The sequence below is a fragment of the Scleropages formosus genome, chromosome 10 (genome assembly GCF_900964775.1).
Source record: "Scleropages formosus chromosome 10, fSclFor1.1, whole genome shotgun sequence".
Classification (NCBI taxonomy): Eukaryota; Metazoa; Chordata; class Actinopteri; order Osteoglossiformes; family Osteoglossidae; genus Scleropages; species Scleropages formosus.
This window is the reverse complement of record NC_041815.1, coordinates 25,014,100-25,029,842: the sequence shown is the minus strand read 5'-3', so window position 1 is coordinate 25,029,842 and position 15,743 is coordinate 25,014,100. Positions and strand designations below refer to the sequence as shown.

General features: G+C 51.3%; 1 protein-coding gene across 12 annotated transcripts in view; it reads right to left on the bottom strand.

The window, feature by feature from the left end:
- myo18ab (myosin XVIIIA b) overlaps positions 1-15,743 on the bottom strand; it is a 100,359-nt gene that overhangs the window by 47,344 nt on the left and 37,272 nt on the right. For 6 of the 12 annotated variants that reach the window (XM_029255423.1, XM_029255424.1, XM_029255421.1 and 3 more), the window contains 12 exons: positions 8,959-9,046; positions 8,689-8,795; positions 8,029-8,205; positions 7,170-7,380; positions 5,774-5,916; positions 5,589-5,689; positions 4,848-4,911; positions 4,604-4,748; positions 2,879-2,890; positions 2,043-2,216; positions 1,593-1,683; positions 1,111-1,303 (listed from right to left, as the gene is read on the bottom strand). In XM_029255423.1, the coding sequence (XP_029111256.1) occupies positions 1,111-1,303; positions 1,593-1,683; positions 2,043-2,216; positions 2,879-2,890; positions 4,604-4,748; positions 4,848-4,911; positions 5,589-5,689; positions 5,774-5,916; positions 7,170-7,380; positions 8,029-8,205; positions 8,689-8,795; positions 8,959-9,046 (1,506 nt within the window). Of the gene's footprint in view, positions 1-1,110; positions 1,304-1,592; positions 1,684-2,042; positions 2,217-2,878; positions 2,891-4,603; positions 4,749-4,847; positions 4,912-5,588; positions 5,690-5,773; positions 5,917-7,169; positions 7,381-8,028; positions 8,206-8,688; positions 8,796-8,958; positions 9,047-11,049; positions 11,116-12,181; positions 12,221-13,203; positions 13,267-13,517; positions 13,611-14,414; positions 15,387-15,743 lie in introns of all 12 variants that reach the window. The other 6 variants (XM_029255416.1, XM_029255415.1, XM_029255417.1 and 3 more) reach the window with 3 other exon arrangements.

Genomic DNA, 15,743 nt, shown 5'->3' with positions numbered 1-15,743 from the left:
TAGTTCATTAAGTTTCTGATCTTCTGTTCAGGGCGGTCCCTTCGCCCGCAACCGAAAGGCTTTCCACTTCAGGGGGTTTCGACCTCAAACGCTTTGAACCTCTACAGAAACGAATGTTTATTGGCCCACTTTTTTTCCCCCCTTTTCTTTTCAAAGTCTTGTTTGTTCCACTGCAATTTCCCTTCATTACAGCCCTGAGCGGTAACCACCCTGGAAGTCGAAAAACCCTTCTGATTGCCGGGATCCGAGACGAAAAACATTCTTTTTACAACGATCACAAGAGAAGGCTGCTGCACAAAAACAAAAACAAGGACAGATTGGAACACAATTTGAAATATTCTATGTTACTGTCATCACTGTAACGTTACGGTAAATCTCGGAGAAGGAAGAGTGTGATTTCCTTAGTGACAGACGTGGAGGGCTATCTGCGGAGGGAAGGACGGGAGCTCATCGTTGTTTAGGTGTGGAGACGGATTGCCAGGTGTAAAATGGAGGGGAAGGAGGGCAGATACGATGCAGCGAGAGTGATGCTCCTGCTGAAATGCTCCAAGGCAAGGTAAATGGAACCCTCCTACGGCTAGACATTCAAGGGGGTGTGGCTCGGGTGATTGACAGGCCAATGGGCGAATGATGGGCGTGGCCTTGGAGTACTTCAGCAGGAGCATCACCCCAGATCGGCTGTTGGAGCGTTTGAGTGATTGAGCGAAACCTGGGAAGGCAACACGTCCGAGGGACCATATTTCAGCTCTCTTTCACCCGTGATGAACAACTGCAGTTTTCGTGAACACGCCCCCCAAGGAGTGAAGGGATAGGGAGGGGGGGGCGTGGGGTTCAGCGCTGGAAAAAAAACCACAGACTGCTCAACACCAGGGCTCATGGGTGCAGGATAAGATGACTTATATGTGTCTTTCGGTTGGTTAGACATTCCCTTGCACTGAACCTGAGGGCCTCGGCCATAAAAGGTCACTTTCTGGGAGGTCTTTTGTAGGAGCTCGACAGATACGGGGGGCCAAAAGGGACCTTCGGAGAGAAGTGGCTTCGATCCAGAAGAGCAGCGAGTCCCTACGCTCAAGGGGTTCAAGCGTGACGGCGTGCGCGAGTGTGCGGTACCTCCTTGTACCGCTCGAGCTCCTGAACGAAGGTGCGCTCGTGGAAGAGCGTCTGCAGGCGCTCCTGGGCATAGTTGTGGCAGAGCTCCTCGAAGGTGGCGCCGCGCTCCCGCTTGGCAAGACGCGGGTTCTGAAAGCCCGGCGTGTCCACGATGAGCAGCGAGCACAGCGAGTGCTGGCTGGACTTCAGGGCACTAGGGTGGGGGAGGGGCAACAGGAAACTTACAGTAAGCAAGAGCCTTCACCGGTTGGGGGGGGGGGGGGATGGTGCTTAAAAAATACCCATAATTCCTAGCACTGACACATGACAACAAAATGTGACATGCAATATTAAAAGTGTCCTAGTTGTAGAATAATGCCCCCAGGCCTAAAAAGACATTAACAAGTGAGAAGAAAGGTCACTGGAGCTCCAAGACTAGGACCGGATTTAAAAAGAAAAAAGGCAACAGGGGAAGAGGCAGGAGACTGGGAGGGGCCACTGACCGATTGACCAGGGAAATGAGGAGTGTGAAGAGCTCAGAGTACAGGCTTGACGCCATCGCCTCGAGACACTCCAGGGCCGTGATCTTTGGTCCTGGGGAGAGAAACACAGCTATTGTTTGAATCCCACCTACTGCTGTAGCACCTCTGATCCAGGTACTTACCTTGACTTGATACGGTAAAAATGCTCTAGTTGTATAGAGGTAAATCATTGTAAGTAGCTCAACAGCTATAAGCCCTTTTGGAAAAAACTGTCAGCTAAAGGAACAAATATCAACATACACACTATGTCATCTACTTGGTATATATTTTTAGGAGCAGAAAAAGGGGCCTGAACCAACAACCTTCAGGTTAGAAGTCCAAGTCCTCCCCTTTGCCCCCTTCTTTACCGTATGAATCAGACGGCATCACCTTTCTCTTAATCAAATGTCACGTAGGGGAAGGAAGGCCCACCTGAGCTGTCCCCGGATGTCGGGTCGTCCGGCCCCTGGCGGAAAGAGGTGGACCTCTGGAGGGCGCCCTTGGCCTGGTGCTTGAAGATGGCGGAGGAGATCTCCTCCAGGGTGCAGCCCAACAGGTAGGCTCCCTTCTGGGCCCACTCGTGGCGCGCAAACTGCCTGCGTCCAGCTGTGGAGAAGGCAACAGTGTTTGACGTTGGCCTTCGCACAGGGGCACCTTAGCACCTTCTGTACAGCCTGGACCAACATTAATGACCAGCTGGCTGGTGCTGGCAATCAGAAGAGCTGGCTGTCCTGCTGGACATGTCCAGCCCTGTATAAACCTGTCTCTGTCCACAGTGACATGTGTGGACATGGAGAGCAGAACCACGGGCATGAGACTCATGGTGCCTTCATTGCTCTCCTCCTCCAATAAATCACTTTGAACAGTATTGTGGGTATTCAGGTTAAGCTTCAACCGTCTCGCCGAGAGCGAGGGAGAAGCGGACAGCAGGAGACGGCAGAGCGAGCCACGAACACTCTCTCCCCCTAGTCACACAAGGGCTTTCGTTGCCGCAGGAGGAAGAGAGCAATAAGAACGCAACCGTGTGACCGCACATCAAACGTGACTGCTCCGAGTCTCTGGCTTTATCATGTCCGTGATTCCGTGGCAGACTTTATTATGAAGGCATGAAGAGGAGGAGGAAAAGGGAAAAAAAACTCACTTTTGAAGAAAGCAAAAGATGAAAGAAAACAATAAAAATGCAAATTACAGAATGTCTGGTAATAATGATAAAGGCATTACAAAAAAAAAATAATAAAAAAACAAGGAGTAAGTATTTTTTTTTTTACCTTCATCAGCCTCTGCATTGTTATGGGGCGGCATGCAACATGCAAGTAAAAAAAGGTGGTTAGAAACAACACTTGTCATTTGTCATTTATTTGCTCTGAACAGCGACCCGGGGACCCCCCCAGAGCACGTATGCACACACACACTCACACACACACAGTGAAATCTTCATACATTCCAAATGGTGAGCACAAGCCCAGTGTGAGGACAGACTAAGAGCATGCTATCCAAACGGGAGAATCGGTGTCTGGGAAGTTCATTACCGCCGTCTCTGCGTGGAAGGGAGGAATTAAGCGCTTACTTGATGGCGCGTCACTCGATACGGTCTGCAAATTCCCAGAATCCTCCCTTTGTTAGATTTACGGTCCCTTTTAAGCGCTATTGAACCGAGGAGTGGACAGCTCGCTGTAAATACTCATTCGACCCCTCTCCCTCACTGCCTGGCACAGGGTTGGAAAAACAAATGTCAATACTGCCCCCTGCTGGTGCCGCCGCAAGCTGCGCAAACAGTTGGACCGCACTGAGCCAAAGCCACTGGAAATTCAGCCATTTACCCTGGAATATGCTGCTGATGAACACAGGAGCTGAGAATTTTCATTACTTAAAGTATATGATGAAATATTTTCCCATTTTCTCAACATGTGCAGCTGAAAATCTAAAATAAAAGCAATGGTCATGAATACAGTTCCACTTTTTTTGGTTAAATCAGTGCAAACCAGTGGAATATTGTAGGCATGCATGTGTATTGTGGATATGTGCGTAAGTGAAAAAGAGACGTTGTGTCTTCTAAACTAAGCATGCAGCTTAAAACCAGCTTGATGCGCAGTGGGAGGTGCCGCAGTCCATTTGACGCCAGCACAGGTCGCAAAGCATTATGGGAGAAACATATCAGGACCAAGTACTCAAGACAAACGCGTTTCCTTAAATAGAGTGCTCTGATTGGCCAAGAGCAACCAATAGGGGAGCTTCGTTGAAGCAGAAACATGCAGATGTAGCAGATCGTGAAGGAAGGGTGAAGTCGTGAGGGCGGGGCTGAGTAGTAAAGTTGCGTCAGGGTGGGGGAGGGGCAGCCGTGTGTGTGTGCGCGCGTGTGTATAGACAGGCATGTGCAGTGATCAGATTCAAAGAGAGAGAGACACACACACACACACACAGAAACGAAAGGCACAACAGCAGTACAGCAGTTGAGTAGAGTGAATAAAAAAAAAAAAAATATTCATTACCGCATCCATCTACGACTGAAACTGCAGGGAGGGCAATATTAGAGGCTATGAATAAACATTCGTAGCGGAGAGACATCCATCATCATTAGAACGAGAAGCCGCGGTCCTGCGGAGCGCAACGCACCTCGATTCTCGCCAGTAAACCGCACCCGCCCCCAACCCCCCCGGCCCCCACTTCATTACTCCGCAAATCTCTGCACTCCGGTTCTTTAATTAAGGTCCGATATTAAACACGTCACGTCTTTAACGCGCTTCACAGCCATGTGCTGTTCCACCCCAAACACTCGTCCTGCTTCCGTCTGTCGCCATCAAACACAGAGGACAAAGTTAACGCATCACTGTTCAGTTCACGCCATGCAAAGTTAATACGGTAAAATATTAATTTTAATATTACATTAAAAATGCGGACTGTTTGTAAAGCCGTCTAAGGAGCGGTATATTTATGGACCGGGACTCAATACGCATTATTCCTCTTCCAGCGTTTCCCGTACAGTGTCGTCTTACCTTTGGTGGCCCCAGCAGCGCCCAAGTGGTAGATGGCACCCAGGACGAGCCACAGGGCCTTCTGCTCCTCCGCCGAAATTCCCAGGACCTTCATGGCGGCCTGGAGCTTGGTAAACTGCTGGGAGGCCTTCTGCTTGTCCTCGGGCTGAGGACACAGGACAGTAAAGCGGTTGAGGGACGCTGCTTGCACTTCCGAGCCCCGCGCCACACTAAAGTCACACGGAGGACGGGTGCCGGGCATTACCTTGGACAGCGGCACGATGCCGAAAGCGCTGTTCTCAGCAAAGTGGTTGAAGTGCAGCTCTGTTCTGTGAACAAAAAGGTACAACGTGTTGGTTACTGGGGATCGTCCCCCCCGGGAGTCATCCGTCCATCATCCATGACCGCTTGTCCAACTCGGGGTCACGGTGATCCAGAGTCTATCCTGGAATCATAGGGTGGGAGGCAGGGTACTCCCTGGATGGGATGCCAGTTCATCACTGGGCAATCACGCTCATACTCTCTCTCTCTCTCTCTCACACACACACACACACACACACACAATTAGGGCAATTTAAAGCCACTACCTAACCAAATCACAGCCAGAGTGTTGACCGCAGACCACCCTGGACAGCCATGGCTACATGGACACCAGGCGGCGGTACATGGCTGCATTTCAAACCCTGCTCACTGAAGCAGGACTGCTCTAGATGTAAAACCTCGAGAATTAACATAAACAAGACGCCCTTCATCCAAACAAAGCACGCCGACACGGGGCCTCGTTGGACAAGCCGGAGCGGAAACGCTCACCCAGCCGGAAGGTTTATTTGCATGATTAGATGAAAGTAAAGCAAGCGCGCAGCTGTAACTCAAACGGCGTGTAAGCTGTTCTGTAGGCCTTACACAAGGCTTCGCAGTGGAACGCAGTCACGTGGTAAGAAGTGCTGGAGGGTATCGACTCAAAAAGGGTCCGCGAGCCCCGCCCGCAACCCACCGCAAGGCTCACCTGAGTGTGCTCTCTGCCCCGGCCATCAGGTAGTAAAAGACATGGAAGGTGGACTCTCCCTCGGGCCGTCTGCTCACCCGCAGCTTCTCCAGCAGCATGGTCTGCAGGGCACAGGTGTGTGCTTGAGTGTAATATTTTAATAAATATTTAAATGAATATTTAAATGAGTGCGATTGTGACCGCACCTGGAAGGAGGCGGAGGCCACCTGGCCGGCCTGGTCGAAGTCCAGCGAGACGATCTGGGAGAAGCGGCTGGCGTTGGCGTTCATGGAGGTGGAGCTGTTGCCGAAGGCTTCGAGGATGGTGTAGACGGCCTGCCACTTCTCGGCTGGGAGCAGAGGGACACGTTGTCACGCGTCACGGGTCTGACGGGCGGCGGGTGCAACACGGGCAGCTTCGCTTTCCCCGACCCGGTTTGATCGACGTGCTGTCAACAGCCCTTCACGCAGAATCTCGGTCCCCCAGGGGGACATCAGGGCAACTCAGATTAGGTCCACCGACACCAGGCGCCAGATCCTTCTCTTCACGCTTGGATAACATCAACTCACCTATTAGTACAGTTCTTCAGCACCGCAGCCTTCAATTAGCCAATTAAAGCTAAAAGGCTGAGGCTCCTTGATAAGGCGGGATAATTATGGGAACCGCACGACAGGCGCCGCTACGCTACCCATCATCCATCACAGCCGCTCGGTTCCAGGGGCCGAGGCCATCGATCTGCTTTCTCAGCCTCTACGTCCCCCGCCTCCCATTCCGGCCCCACCTCTCGGTAACCATGGCAACCAGGGCAGGCGTTTGGGAGAGTGGATCTGACAGAAGATGGGTGAGTAGGTGTGCAAGTGTGTATCAGCAAGAGAAAGTAAATGAGGATCACGGGAGTCCCGGGTCCACCGCAGTAAAACCGGTGCACGACACAGTGATCTTATTGCTGGCGCAGTTGACAGGAATGCCCAGTACCAGGAGGTACCGCTCACCTACGGGGGCGAAGCAAAGGTCACGCTGGCGTCATATAATGCGACCAGCAATATCTGACCAAACTTTAAGGAAAACCCAATACGGCAAGAAATGCCCTGGTTATTTGGATAGAACGCGAAAAATGCACTGCTGTGAAATTAAAAGTGGATATTCAGAGTCACTGCACCATGGAGAATGAACATTGTTTCTCTGCCACAGAATAATTTTCGTAATGAGGGCTCAAATTATTAAAACGGCACAAAGTCTCAAGATAAACATATCAGCTCTGGCCCCAGTGTGCTGCACTGATTTTCCTCTGTCCCTCAGAACTGCTGAATCCCCATAACATTCCAAAAGAGTCTCAGAACGTGTTTTTTCAAACGCAGTTCTCTCCTAATGTCCTTTCTGCTCCATAAATCATTGCAAAATCACTAAGAAATTGTTCCCTATTTCAACATAAAGTTATTTGTGTAAAGTACTGTATGTCGGCAAAAAGGGTAGGTTGGACTAACTGCCTTTGAGAATGACATGTCTGTATCTGGATCTCTATCACCGATGTACTCCGTTTCCTCTCGCTTTGGTGAACCAGTGGGGATGGGGGGTCCTGATCGCAGCACGCCACTCACTCACCGGAGAAGATCTTTCCGGTGCTGCCGGCGATGGAGACAAGGTACTGCACCAGGTGCTGGCAGTTGGTGGTCTTGCCGCTGCCGCTCTTGCCCAGCAGCACGATGGACTGGTCCTGCCGCGTGGTCAGCAGGTTGCGGTAAGCCGTCTGGGCCACGGCGTAGATGTGAGGAGCTGTGTCCTCCCTCCTGCAGCCCTTGAACATGTGCATCACCTGCACGGGTTGTACGACATCTCAAGTCAATTCGAGCACAAACTGCAAGTCACATGTTTCCAGAAACATTACAGGAGCATCTGACACTTCAATCTCTAGAAATTTAAGATGGAAAGATATATTTTCCAGCTGTTCTGTTTCTTTGCACTTTTTTCCACTCATTTCCAAAATTTCTTCTTATTGCTGAGCATATGTGACCTGTAGTTACACATAAAGCCAACAGGGTGCAAGGCTGGAGGGGGAGGGGACACATCGAGGGCGGGATGCCATTCCATTGCAAGGCACCCCAAACGGGACTCAAACCCCAGACCCACCAGAGAGCGGGACCTGGCCAAGCCCGCTGTGCCACCGTGCCACCACGCCCCCGGCTTGGGTAATACAAATATTTAAACAAAGAATAATAAATAAAAACTAATTTTATTTGTTATAGCTACAGCACATTTTTACACAACATAACATAAATAAACTGAGGGAACGTATTAACTATTTATTCACTGTGATTTAGCAGTAAAAGTGACTTTGGGTTTCTCGTCCTGTTAGCGTTTTAAACTGAGGACCCGGTTTACGTAGACGCCTGTCTCAACTTTTCACAGGCCGAGTCAGCAAGCCGGCCGAGATGCAGCAGATGTAGGACGGGGGGGGTCCTACCTTCTCGGAGTACATGGAGGGGGTGCTGACGGGGTTGACCACCACCATGCTGGGGCCAGCGTGGGTATGGATGAGGTTGCCGCCGTAGCGCTGCCGCAGGGTGTGGATGACACTGGACTCATTGAGGTAGAGCAGGGAGGCCAGGTCCTCTGCGCGGTCGAAGGAGGGTGGGTTCGCCTGGCGTGGCGGGAGGGTCAGAGGCAGCGGGTCAAACATCATCGAAGAGGAAGGACCGTATGAACATCAACTTGTTTTACATCAAAGGGCACAAACATCTTCTCATGTGTTAAAATATGACTTTAAGCAATAAATCCTCACACCGGTCACACTCACATCAGTCAGAGTCAACCTGCTATTAAAAGTCCCAGAATGCTCTGCACTATTCACCCCCTCCCCCCTCATCTGTGCTTGTCTAACACTCCTGCACCCAGAGCCCTGCAGGAGGCCCTGAGACAGGTTAGTCTGCTTAGAGCTCTGATCCTCTCGGGGTCCTGATCCTGTAGCCTTCAATGACCAATCGTGGCCCCAGAGGGTCTTTCTAGACAGTTGGGGACATGCTGGGGACACGTCAACTCACACACACCTCTCTCCTAATTACTGTGACGAAACACACCGAAATGCGACGTTGCAGGGAAGACTCCCGGTAAACGTATCACCAACCTTCTCCACGTCATCCTCGTCCACGTCCAGTACTGTCCCATCGTGCTCCAGTTTGATCTTGACCTTCCCCTCCGGCAGAGCGCCCGTCTCTGTCTTCAGCAGCGTTGCTGAGGAGAACAGGAGGCGGACAGGTGAGTGAGAGCGGCAGCACGAAGCGGCTGTACTGCTCCGGCGCCGCGAGTCCGTGGACGACCGAAGTAGCACAACTGTGACCATATGACCGTGTTTGGTTTTGTCGAAGGGGGTGTGCCTCAGCTCCCCGACACCTACCCAGCGAAAAGCCATCCTTGTGGGCCAGCCACACCTTCTCCGAGCCGTACCATGCCTGCTCCGCGGCAATCTGCTCCTCCGTCTTCACCTGCGGCACAGAGAAGGCCAAAGGTCAAACCAGGGGACGGGGGGCAAGGAGAGGGGGGTTGGCGCATGCCACGAGACCATCCGCCGTTCCCAGAGCCGGTGAGTTGGTGGGGGGAGCAGGAGGTCGGGCTGGACGGGCTTTGCACGTAGGGACAGGTGCCGAACCGCTCCGATTCACAGGGATCCTGAACCACCACAAACTCACAGGGAGAAATGCATCGTGGGTATGCGTTGGTGAAAATGTGACGTGCAACGGAGGCTGAGGAGGGAACGGAAAAAAATCTGGACATGACACAGGAGCTCTGAGTTGGTTCAGAAGCAGCACTGACGGGCTTCAGCTAACCGATTACACCAGAAGACATTAAAGGGTAAGGAACTACTGCACCCCAGAACCCTCACTGTGCACACACTCCTCTCCACCTGCCTTCACAACTCAACAGCTCTTCAAGCTCTGCCAGTTCATTATTACTATTATTATTATCATCATCATCATCGTTATCCACTCACTATCATTAACCCCTTCAAGTCAGGGTCATAACTGTATGGAGCCTATCTCAGAATCACAGCGCATAAGGCCATGGTAAGTAGGGTACATATAACATATTATCAATAGTAATGTTTCTTACTGTTATCCATATATAGAGGTAGGTCATTTTTTTTTTAACTTGATCAATTCAGGGTAAGACCCTCGGCCAAGGGAACTAAAGCAGGAGCAGTGATTTGAACCCGAGTCCTTCGAGTACGAGACAGCAGCGCTAACCACTATGCCCCCTGCTGGCCCAACATTTTGTTTGTTCATTCAATGTCTCATTTTATTGTCTAAATCCCAAGTGTACATTGAGAAAATAAACGTTAAAAATAAAAAATTTAACAAAAAAAAAATAAAAATTGGGAACTCCAGTAGTCATCAGATGCAAGGTCTGAACTACAGTAAATTCCAGACGACATCAGCAGTGGTTTTCAACAGCATTTTCATCAGACGTTCCCTGCATCACGTGCGGTTTAAGCGGTATACAATATTGTCACGCGTCTTTGCGCACTCGCGGTATTACAGCCCGGTCCCGGCATGTGATTAAAAGCACGAGCGAGTGAGCGAGGCAGCAATAATAGGCAGGGAAATTAAACAAAAGGTTCCGCCCTGGAGGTGGAGGGGGAGGGACCTGCGTGCCACACTGAACCACAGCGGCTTTTACACTGGAAGGACGTTAAGGTGAGCGTGTCCTCACACATGGGTTCGTGGGTGATGCTCTGACACAAGGGGTCATCTGAGCAATGCTGTGTGTACCAAGCCCACACAACACCCAGGTCACGCCCACCCCAGTGACAGACACGGGCGCGGGGGGCAGCGGGTGGGGGAGGAGGACGTATGAATAAAATATGCAGTATTATTCAGAACTGAGGAGCACGCACCATCACAGCACTCGACCGCAAAACTAACACTAGGGTCAGGATTAATCCCAAACTGCACACGCACACATTAATCCCTTTAAAGGAAGACCACATTTTGTAAGAGGTTTATGTTGTGTACGGCTGCTCTCCGTATACAGTAAACACTCGAAGCACACACAAACGCACACACAAACACACACACACACACACACACACACACACACCACCCTCAGCATCACTGCACTGGTGCAAGATGGGAGTGCAAGGTTACGAGAACCGAATGAGAACTGAACCAGAACCGTGCCAAAGTGGAAAACGGGAATGCTGAGGGCAGCTCTGAGCGCCGGATGACTTCCCCTTAATTAATAATTAATAATAATTAATAAATGTCGGATATCTTTTTAACAGGTGGAGGCTATTTACAGGAACATCCCGTTTTCCAACACTTATTTTTCTTTGTTGGGGGGGGGGGAGGGGGGGCGCTTCTTGGTGTTCTTCATGCACGCACACACACCCCATGTGACAAAGCACCTCAATGGGGGGAGTAGAGGGTGCAGGGTGGGGAGGGGGGGGTGGGTCAGTGGATCACACACACAGGCAAAACCGATGCCAGACCTTTGGTTGGGCGGCCGCGGTGTGGGCCGCCTGCAGGACGCCCACAGGGTCCTCGTCCACCTGTCCCTGGAGGACGGCAGGAAGGGAGGGGGTCAAAAATCAAAAGTTAACCAGGAGAGATGTGCGGAGAGGGGTCGGGCAGCCTCTCCACCTTCGACACCTTTTGGCGGGAGTTCAGTTCACGGAACGGCATCTTTCACAAAGCGCTTGCATGCGTTTGGCCATGGGGGGGAGGGGTGGCAGAGAGGAGAGGAGATGGTGTAAAGTTCCTGCAATTGAAGTAAGGCACTGCGGTAAGCGTAGAAAACAAATGTGTATTAATTCCCCCTTGACCGAAAGAGCCCGGGCTATAAGGCATGATTAACCCAGTAGGAGTCAAGTTCAAGATGTGCCGCACCTGCTCATTACTACTCACAAGCCTGGCTACATTACCATGATATTTGCATTTTAATGACTACGGAGCTGAGAGGACATAGGGCCAGGCACAGCCTTAATTCAGGGTTACGGCCAGATCTGGAGGGTGGTGGTAAGAAGAGCCCCGAGTCACAGTCAGAGTGTCAGAGAAGGAGATAGGATAAACAAGGTAAAACGACCAGTTGTCCCTCATAAATCACCACCACGGTGCCTTGAGTATCAGTCAGCACAGGGCACCAGGAGGAATTATTTGATTTGTTGTGACACTTACAGGAGCTTCATGGAGAGAGGCCGGAATGGGTAAACCTGTTGGGCTGGTACAGGTAAACCTGTTGACCCTGTGGGAAGCAGCTGGCAGCTCATCGCTGAAAACGTGGGTCTAACCCTAACCCTAATCCAGTTACAAGCTGGAGTACAGCACACACCTGAGGAAGGGTCGGCATGACAGCGCACACACGGTGTAGGATCACACTCCCACAGACCAAGACAGATGGTGCTAAATACAGAGAGGGAAGGAAAGGGAAGCATCACAAGCATGTTAGAGAGAAAGAGAGCAAGAGAGAGAGAGAGTGGGGAGGGATTCAAGGGACAAGTTAGTGAAAGAAGGCAGGCTTACACTCCAGCACGACACACGAGCACACACTGCGATGAGGCCGCCAGCGAGGGCTGCGGGGGGCCAGTCAGCCTGGGAAGTGTCTTCCAAACTTGAGCACAGTACCTGCGCGGGGGCTGTCGGGCCGGCGGCCGCGGGCTCCACCTAGCCACACAGCAGCAGCCGAGGAGCGACGGATAGAGAAGAAAAGGAGAGATGAGAGAAGAGAAGATGAATGATGGTGGGGGACGAACACACGGGAGCGAGGAGAAGGCACAACACACAAGCACAGTGAGAGACGCCTGGTTCCCTGACCGTGAGAAACACCCAGAGAGAAGGAGAAACGTACGCAGGAGGCCAACGCACACCTTGCGACAGTCCTCGTTCCTCCCGAATTCAAACAGCAAGGGCAAAAATGTGCAGACGCACCAAATGAGGCAAAGCAGAGGATGCATGTTAACAGGAGGTGCTGTGCGAGAACACAGAAGAGCACAATCGGCAAGTTGAAAGGTCCAGTCATGCTCATTCGGGGGACCAGCCGTCTTCAGTTCCCATGGCAACCCTTCCCACAGCAATTATATGTAGTGGAGGGGGGGGTAGATTCCAGGCCTCAGGGGTCATAGTGGAGTTGACAACCTGAGTTCAGCTCCTGTGCAACACTGTGTGACTCAGATACGGATTAGAATTTTAAACTAAAGCCCACTGAAGGCTTGGAGGACTGGCATTCCACATCCGTGGTGTACAGTTATTCAGTGGGGTGGCGGGCGGGTGTCATCACTGGTTGTCTACTAACAATAACACCACAAATGGGCCAATAAAAGTATCTGTCCTAAAGACATCGTCCTGCTTAATCAGAAACCCTCCAAACAGGAAACAGGATACAGGTTCAGGAAAGGTCTGGAATGATCACATCTGCAATGGCGCTGGATGAGCTATGTAAGGCATGAGTCACTAACTGACTTTAGGTTTCTCTCTCCACGTGGAAGGCTGGTGGTGATGCTGAGGGGGTATTTGCACTATCCCAGAATCAGTGTTAATAGAGTGAGACAAAAAAGGCATGGAGAGAGAAGAAAAGGAGGGGCCAGATAAGGTAGGGGGTGGGGCTAAGGAGAATGGGCAGGGTTGAAGGACAGACTGATGGGAATTACAGATGAGGTGAAGATCCTCTCCAGCCGTCTCTGAGCTTCTTCGGTGGGGGTCAGCTGCGCCACCTAGAGGTCAGATCACCAAGACGGGTGAGTCGCCACAAACTCAACACTGAAACCGTGGAACAGTTTGCTCAGAAACTGTGCCATCAAGCGTGCAGCCAAGGTGGATTATGAGAGAGGAGAGCCTAAAGCGCGTGTGTTACAGACCAAAGTAGCTAAGAGTTGTGCCAAGGAGCAGCTACTGGGGGTTCCCAGCGCATCTGGCCCGAAGCCAAAAGTGGCGCGCACACATATACACACCGATGCACACACACCTGTTTGACCAGAGCAGTGGACCCCTGCAACGGCTTGCTTCCAGGAGAAGGGCGTGGGGCCGAGCCAGAGGCCAGTTGAGATACTGCCTTCATCTTTAAGCATCCCCGGTGCACGCACACACAGTCACATTTTAGTGAAATCGAACAATGAAACAACACGACGTTCCCACGCCATGCTTTTTGTCAGTAACATTCACATTCAAATCTGACTTTGTTGGTAAAACCAAAGAAGCAGGTCAAAGATATCATCTACTGAGCTTCAGAGCAAGCAATAAGACTAACGAGAAGATCACCAGAGTCAAAACCTCAAGAACAAATCTAGCTGCCCTTGGTAAGAGAAGAACAAACCCAGTCTAACACACAGCCACCCACCGTTCTACAAGCATTGCTCCCAGTTGCTGTTAAACATCTCATGAGGCTTCAGGTGTTAATAAAGCCCAAGGTCTAGTCCATCTGGATCCAATGTCCAACTGAAAGCTCCAAAGTTTAACCTTAGTTCAAGGGGTTTCTTTGAGCCTCCAAGTACTAAATACAAAAACCACTCTCAAATGAAATGAAGTAGAAAGAGGAGGAAGACAAGAGATCAACCCTTGGAGGTCACTGGTAGAGATTTCAGACTTCAAGACCCAGAGGAGTGTTTATCAGACAAGAATAATTCAAAATGTCCTGGCATAACCGATGAGATCTAAACATGGTGTCCACTAATCTAAGGCCATAATCGTTAGAAACATGGAGTCAGTGAACAGGAAACAACATGCAGCACACGTGGGGCGGTTAGGGACATGGTCGGAGATGTGCAGAAATTCCAACTGTTTGGGGGTGACCCCTGTAGCTGTAAAAGAGTTTCACACACAGGGGATGTTAAATTGAGTCATGCACATGGATCACACTCCATACCTCAAGCTTCTTTACAGCCATGGGTTTGGGGGCTGGGATGAATCCAGGAGGCGGTGAGAGAGGGCTTGGTTTGGGCGGAGGTATAAATCCAGGAGGTGGGGAGAAGGGTTTTGACTTGAGCGGAGGTACAAACCCAGAAGGTGGAGACAGGGGGTTTGACTTGGGTGGAGCAGCAGTGGTTGGTTTCGGAGCTGGTATGAAACCAGGAGGTGGAGAGAGAGCAGAGGGTTTGGGTGTCGGTATGAAACCAGGGGGAGGAGTCAGGGAAGATGACTTGGGTGGAGGTGAGACGACAACCGGGGAAGAGTTTGAACTATTCTTCTCTTCGGTATGAGGGGCAGCGGGACCATTCTCAATACTCTCCTCAGTTGACTTGAAAATCTCCATTCCATCCTTCCTTTCTTCTTTGTCCTCATGCATATCAGAAGGCTCCTCCTTCCGGGATCGTGGTTTGTGCTCCCTTGACCTGCCTCGGACCATCAGACTAGCAAGCCCTGCTGTGATGTCATCCTTCTCCTCCATCTTAATGTTGTCATGTTTAAAGGAAAATATGGCCTTTGGAGTGGCCTTGGGGACCACTGAGGGTGCGGATGAGGTCTTCGGAGGTTCTGGTATGGGTTTGTTGGCCGCCTGCTCAGGACCAGGGGGTGTCAATGTGGCCTCGCCATCTTCGCTGGGCAGCACCTTCCTCACCACTCGCCGCACCACCTTCACCACCCTCTTGGGGCCGGAACCACGATCCTCAGCAGGGCTCGCCTGGCCCAGACCATTGCTCTTGCTGTCTCCATTCAGGACGGGAGGCTCTGGGCTCCGGAAGGATGTTCGCCCCCGGGGTGGGGACGGACTCTTCAGCCGCCCCTGCTGAGGGGGCCACTGGGTGGAATCCGGGCTTTTGGTGCGTAACAGTGCCTTGCCCGGCTCCAGACTAGGCGCAGACTGTGAGCGACTGCTCATGCTGCCGTCGCTGTCAGACTGGCCACAAAGGTGGAGGAACGAAGGCAAGGAAGTGGGAAAAACTATTAGATGCAGACCCCTAGTACTCAAGGACTGATATGGACCAAAAAAACGCTAAGGCGAACAAGAAGTTCCTTTCAAGCCATGTCAACTAACCTGTGGTTTCCCCCCTAATTTCTAACTCTGAGAACAGGGTTCTGTTTTCCCCGATCCACTAATTGGTGCTGGGGTGGACGGCTGCTATACAGCCAGAGTCAGCCAGGGTCAAGTGCACACCACTAGCGAAATATTCACTCGAGGTACGATGATCACCGTTAACCCCAGATTAACCCCAACGCACCGAGAAAGGAACTACAGTTACGACAGAGAGCGTTA